At 39.5% G+C, this 7397-nt stretch overlaps 1 protein-coding gene across 1 annotated transcript in view; it reads right to left on the bottom strand.

Moving 5' to 3' along the window:
- RAB31 (RAB31, member RAS oncogene family) overlaps positions 1-7397 on the bottom strand; it is a 74284-nt gene that overhangs the window by 31267 nt on the left and 35620 nt on the right. The window contains exon 6 of the mRNA XM_014540245.1: positions 6243-6349. Within this exon, the coding sequence (XP_014395731.1) occupies positions 6243-6349 (107 nt within the window). The remainder of the gene's footprint in view (positions 1-6242; positions 6350-7397) is intronic.

The raw sequence follows: 7397 nt of genomic DNA, 5'->3' as shown, positions 1-7397 counted from the left end.
GTTTTAACATTTAGTTAAAATATATATTAATAATATATTGAGAATATATATATCTATACATATGGCATTGTTTTAACATTTAGTTATTATTTTTACCTCAATCAGCTTTTTGTTAACTGAAATTTTTATTGAAGTAACTGGAGATTCCCATGTAGCATAGTTATATGAAATGATACCAATAGATTCTTTGTACACTTTGCCCAGGTTCCCCAAATGGCAACATTTTTCAAATCTACAGTATAATGTCACAAACAGGATATTGCCATTGATTCACTCTATATTACTTGTATTTCCCCACTATTTTTATTTTAATCCTCACCCCAGGATATGTTTTATTTTTATTTTTAAAGAGAGACAGAAAGAGAGAAACATTGATTGGTTGTCTCTCGTACGCACCCCACCAGGGATCAAACCTGCAACCCAGGTATGTGCCCTGATAGGAAATTGAATCTGCAACCTTTTGGTGTAAGAAATAACACTCCAACCAACTGAGCCACCCAGCCAGGATGACTTCCCCAGTTTTACTGGTACTCCTGTGTGTGTGTGTGTGTGTGTGTGTGTGTGTGTGTGTGTGTAAAGTTCTACACCATTTTTTATATTTTATTTTTTGTTAATCCTCACCAGGGAATATTTTTCGATTGATTTTTAGAGAGAGTGGAAGGGAGAGGGAGAGACAGAGAGAAACATCGATGTGAGAGAGACACATCGATTGGTTGCATCCTGCATGCACCCAACCAGGGCCAGGGAACCTGTAACCAAGGTACGTGCCCTTGACCAGAATCGAACCTGAAACCTTTCAGTCTGCAGGCCAACACTCTATCCACTGAGCCAAACTGGCAGGGCAAGTTCTACACCATTTTATCACCTGTGTCGGTTCACATGTCCACTACCACAGAGAAGATACTGAACAGTTCCGATATGATAAGGAGAATTTGTGTTGTCCTTTAATATCCATGCCCACTTTCCTCCCTCTCTCCTGCCTACGCAGCCCCTAACCATCACCTCTGGCAGCCACTAGTTTGTCCTCTATTTCTAAAATGTTTTCATTTCAAAGTATTACGCAACTGGAATCATACACTATGAAACCTGTGGAACTGGCTTTGTTCACTCAGCATAATTCCCCTCGAGGTTCACCCAAGTTGCATGTACTACTAGTTTGTTTCTCTTTATTGCTGAGTAATATTCCATGGCATGGATACACCACAGTTTGTTTAAGCCATTCACCTTTTGAAGGACATCTGGGCTGATTCTAGTTTGGGACAGTTACAAATAAAGCTTCTATGAATATTCATGTGCAGGTCTGTATAAATCAAAGTTTTCATTTCTGTGGGATAAATGCCCAACAGTGCAACTGCTGGGACATATGGTAATTGCATATTTAGGGTTTTTTAAATTGCTGGGTGAAGGGGGTCCGTACGGGGATAGGGGGGACAACTGTAATACTTTCAACAATAAAGATAAATTTTTAAAAACTGCTGCACTATTTTCTAAAGTGGCTGCACCATTTTACACAATGTGTGAGTGATCCAGTTTTTCACATCCTCACGTTTGTTGATGGTTTCTAATATAACTCCATTGTAATCTGAAAACATACTTTGTATGATTTTAAATTGTTTTAAATTTATTGAAGTTTATGATACGGCTTAATATTTGGTCTATCCTGGAGAATGCTCCATGTGAGCTTGAGGCTACTAAGTTTTTCACACTGATTTTTATACTTCCTATTCTCCCCTTAAGAGAGCAAGAGACAGAGACAGAGAGACAGAGGAAGCAGTCTAAGGTGGAGGGCCTTTTGCAGACAACTACCACCATGGACTACTTAACCACAGGGATATGTTCTGAGAAATTGTGCGAACATCACAGAGAGCATTTATACAAGTCTAGATGGTACAGCCTACAACACACCTAGGATATATGGCATATTCCATTGCTCCTAGGTATAAGCCTGTACAGCATGTTACTGTACAAAACAGCATGAGATTAGATCACGCACAAGAGAAAATGATACAAAATTGGAAGTAACTATAAATGAGCATGATGTTTCTTTGTAGGATGATGGAAATGTTCTAAAATTAGATGTCATAACGACTGCATAACTCTATAAATATGCTAACATTGATTGACCTATATACTTCAAACAGGTGCATTTTATGGTTTATAAATTATCTTAATAAAAATATTAACATTTAAATGTTTAAATTTTTTTAATTTACTAGCATCAAACTAGTTTTTCTTGTTGACTTAACCAGAGGTTGGAAGGAGAATTGCAAAGGGAATCATTTCTTTCTGCACGATTCAATAACAGGCAGATCTAAAATAACTTTGAGTATAAGAAAAGATACATATTCCACACTTTAAACTACAACTGCGGGGTCTTAGAAGCCACATTCTGACCTCGCTGAGGCCAAACTAGAAGAGAAAGGGTATCATATTAGCCAGAGAACTAGGACTCGTGTGACAGTGGCCCATGATGTCTCCACTGGATGTATAGCTGGGAGGTGGTCTTGCATTGTCTCCCATTGGGCATGGAGGGGCTGTGAGTGACTCTGGGGCTGGAGGTGAGATGGGTGAATCATGCATTATGGAAACTGTACATGTGGGAATTGGCTAGCACAAAGCAGAATGCTTGCTGAGGAGTACCCTATACAGTGCATAAAAGCTGAATTTCACCCTCAGAAATAGTGTCTTTAGGTGCCAGTAGCCAAGCCAACATGTCACAGACATGTTTTGTCTGCCCAGGCTGTACTTTACTAGAAACTTCCCGTCTTCCAAACTAGTCACCCTCCCATTCTTAAAGTTATGGCGGGAAAAATAATTTTGTATTACCCAAGTCCCCTCCCTTGACCACAAATGCCTTGTCATGATGGGGGAAATCCTTCCATAGAAATGACTAGAAACAGAGAGTGCCAGAAACTAAAGTTGGGATATAGGCATACCAGAGCTAAAGGCAACTCTGTTTTTTACCATGCAGTACCAGTGCCTTCCAATAAATTCCTTTTTTCCCCTGAAATTAATTTCAATTGGGTTTTGGTTCCATGTAACCAAATAATCCCATTAAAGTTTAAATCATTTTCTGCGTAGATTCTAGTCTGTCAGCTCTCCCACAATATACAAGGCTTAATTCACTTAAAAGTCACACCTTTACTGCAGTTCAATGGTGTTAGATGATAGCGCCTTCTCTCAGAAAAGGCCATCTCTACCCACCCATGCTACCCCCTTCTAATGACAAAACTTATACTGGGAATACAAGTAAACTATTTTAGGATTACAGTAAAGAAGGTAGGGATCTGAACTAAGTCTGGGGAGTTTAAAGGTTGGTCCAGCCCCTAGAAAAACACATGATTAATTGGTGTTGATGGCTGTTATTATAAACCAACCCAATGCAATGTGATATAAAGCTTTTGAAAACCCAAAGAAACAGAGCAATTTGTTGAAAGCCATGTTAAGAGCTTTTGCAAGATCTTATTTCACTGTTACTTAACTTTGGTTTAATCATATTTGGATTAGCAAAATCTGGAGCATGATGCCATTGGCTGTATGAAAATCAACTACTGGGATTGCTGAGAATTAAATTAACCAGAGGAATGGAGACAACCAAAATTCTCTATTTTTCTTTCATAAAATTTTTATTGAATAAAAATAAGTAGCTTATCAGGCTAGATAGAGTTATCATCAAATCTCTAGCCCATGTGGACTGTGTGTCTATAAACATCTCTCCAGGTATAAGAATTCAACAACCCAGTGCTTCTGGAACAAGCCAAAATGTTCATATATGATGGGTCACATTCAGATCTTAGAACAAAACAGTGAAATTACAGACTTTACTACATCTTTAACTTAAGTATAGAAATAGAATAAACAGGGATGTGTGGAAAATGTTAAGAATCTCTCATTGTGGCTGATGTGGCTCAGTTGGTTAGAACATCATCCCATACACCAAAAGGTCATGGGTTCAATTTCTAATTTCTAATCAGGTTTCAGGTTCGGTCCCCAGTTGGGGTGCTTATGAGAGGCAACCAATGTTTCTCTTTTACATTGATGTTTCTCTCTCCCTCTCTCCCTCTCCCCTCCTCTCTAAAATCAATAAAATCATATCCTCAGGTAAGAATTAAAAAAAAATCTAACTCTCCTTACCATTTGAAAGTTACTAAAATGGTGATTGTAGTAACAATGACAATAATAATGAAAGGTAAAAACAACAAAACCATGTAGCCCAAAGACATTTAGTGTCAGGGATGTAACTGTGCTGTGTGTAGGAGGTTTTATTTTAATATTCATTATTGTGTGGTCCATCAAATTTGTATTTCCCTACTATTTTTCCTTAATTCTACTTTTTTTTTTTAAAATCTTTATTGTTCAGATTGATTTTTGTCCAGTTTCTTCCCGCATCTCCCATTCCCCTTTCCCCCCCAAGAATAGTCAGTCCATTCCCTTTCTATGTCCCTGATTCATTATAATCACCAGTTCATTCTGTACATCAGATTATTTATTCACTTGATTCTTAGATTCACTTGTTGATAGATGCATGTTTGTTGTTCACAATTTGTATCTTTACCTTTTTCTTCTTCCTCTTCTTAAAGGATACCTTTCAGCATTTCGTATAATACTGGTTTAGTGGTGATGAACTCCTTTAGCTTTTCCTTATCTGTGAAGCTCTTTATCTGACCTTCAATTCTGAATGATAGCTTTGCTGGATAAAGTAATCTTGGTTGTAGGTTCTTGGTATTCATCACTTTGAATATTTCTTGCCATTCCCTTCTGGCCTGCAAAGTTTCTGTTGAGAAATCAGCTGACAGTCGTATGGGTATTCCCTTGTAGGTAATTGAGTCTCTTTCTCTTGCTGCTTTTAAGATTCTCTCTTTGTCTTTTGCTCTTGGCATTTTAATTATGATGTGTCTTGGTGTGGTCCTCTTTGGATTCCTTTTGTTTGGGGTTCTCTGCGCTTCTTGGACCTGTAAGTCCATTTCTTTCACCAGGTGGGGGAAGTTTTCTGCCATTATTTCTTCAAATAGGTTTTCAATATCTTGCTGTCTCTCATCTTCTGGCACCCCAATTATTCTGATGTTTGTACGCTTGAAGCTGTCCCAGAGGCTCCTTACACTATCTTCGTATTTTCGGATTCTTTTTTCATTTTGCTTTTCCGGTTGGGTGTTTTTTGCTTCTTCGCATTTCAAATCTTTGGCTTGATTCTTGCGCTCCTCTGGTCTGCTATTGGGTGTAATATTCTTTATTTCCGACCGTGTATGCTTAATTTCTAGTTGTTTCTTTATCATAGCATCGAGGGTCTCATTAGTTTTCGTGAGGCTCTCCAGAAGTTTATTGCAAGCCCTCAAAATTGCGTTTTTTAGCTCTATATCCTCCATTTCTGTCATGTTTTTTTGTCTCCGCATTTTTTATGCTTTCTTGGTGCACCCCCTAGTGGTCTTTGTGCGCAGTCTTGTTCTAGTTGAGCCTTGATTGTTGTAGTTAATACTAGAGGGATTTGACCACCAGGCCGACTGGCTGTGAGAATCAGCTGTGTCTGCTGCAGTGGGAAAACTTCTGTCCTCTGGGGGGGCGCTAATCTAGCCTTTGCCTGCGGCGATCCGGCAAATGGCTCTGCGCAGGGCTTGGGCGGGGCGGGCTCAACAGGGCGGGCGGAGGGAGCCGTTATGGTGCCCTCAGTCCTGTTCCCAGAGGCTCTGCTTCTCAGAACCCCCGGAACCGCTGCAAACCTCGGAGGGAAAGCTGCCTTCCAACTGATGCCAGACACTCCCGCTTCTCCCGTTTGGGTCCGAGTCCCCAGCGATTCGCCCGTATCTGGAGCTCAGAGTCTGAGACTCCCCCCTGACCGAAAACGACAACCGCGCTCTCAGCCACCAGCCCGCTTTGCGCGCGCACCTCCGCACCTGAGTTTTTTCCACACTGCGCCTCCTCTGAGCCTCGGTGTGCTGTTATTTTTCCTTCTAGTTGAAGAGTCTCTCCTCAGCCAGCCTTCCTGTGGTTCTGGGTGATGTCCGTTCCGTCTTTTAGTTGTATTTTTGAAGTGGTTGTTTGCGGCAGCAGTCTCCGGTGTTTACCTATGCCGCCATCTTGGTGGACTCCCTTAATTCTACTCTTAATATTACCTTGACCACCACAAGTAAATGACTGTTGATTAAATTATTACACTGAGGATAATACAGGCATGACAGCTTTTTACACATAGACATTTGGGGATGGAAGAAATGAACTACACACAAAAAAGTTTAAAGGCATCTTACCTAATATCTGAGAGATCACATTTGTTTCCAGCGATAGCCATGACAATGTTTTCTGGGCCATGTTCTTTCAGTTCTTTCACCCATTTCTTCAAGGTATGGAATGAGTCCTAAATTCAAAGGATAAATCAAGCACTGGAAAGACCCATCAACATACTAGAGTTATGTGTTCCTAACATAACGCTATGCACATAATCCTGTATAATTCTATATACAGTATTTCAACCAAGTAGAAATACAAACTCAACACAATTAATGGAGAAAAAATATTTTCAGGAGGCTTACCTAGATCAACAAACTACTCCTATCTTGATACACATTCTAATATTAGCTAAATTATACTTAAATAGCCTATAAAAGGTTTCCTTTTCTAAAACTGGATAAAGTTAAGCTATATAATCTTAACCAATGTCACCCCAGTAAATTTAATAAAAATATTTCTGCAAAAAATACAAATAAAAAATAAAACTAAAAGCAAACAAGAAAAAAAAACCCTTCATAAACATGGACAATGGTATGGTGGTTACCAGAGGGAAGAGGGGTGAGGGGTAGTAAAGGGTAAAGGGGGTCAAAATATGGTGACGGAAGATTTGACTTTGAGTGGTAAATAGAGTGCAATTACACATGATGTATCATAGAGTTGTACACTTGAAACCTATAAAATTTTATTAACTAATGTCATCCCAATAAGTTTAATTTAAAAAGTAATAATAGCTCCATTAAAACTGAAATAAGCCAGTCAGAGAAGGATAAATACCACATGATCTCACTCATTTGTGGAATATAATGAACAACATAAACTGATGAACAAGGACAGATCCAGAGACAGAGAGGCATTGATCGGACCGTCGGGCCTCAGAGGGAAGGTGGGGGGGCGGGGAGGGGGAGAGATCAACCAAAGGACGTATATGCAAGCATACAGGCCTAACCAATGGACACAGACAACAGGGGGGTGAGGGCATGAGTGGGGGGATAGGGGGTAACGTGGGGATAAGGACACATATGTAAAAACTTAATCAATAAAAATTTTTTTTAAAAGTATAGCCTTGACTTAGCATGAAAAAGGACTAAATCATAGGACTAAGACAATGTTCATGCTTACCTCAGGAAAGAAAAAGGAAACTCACTCTCTCTCTCTCTCTCTCTCTCACACACACA

Source organism: Myotis brandtii, unplaced genomic scaffold (assembly GCF_000412655.1).
Source record: "Myotis brandtii unplaced genomic scaffold, ASM41265v1 scaffold240, whole genome shotgun sequence".
In the NCBI taxonomy this organism is placed as follows: Eukaryota; Metazoa; Chordata; class Mammalia; order Chiroptera; family Vespertilionidae; genus Myotis; species Myotis brandtii.
This window is presented reverse-complemented; position numbering and strand designations above follow the sequence as displayed.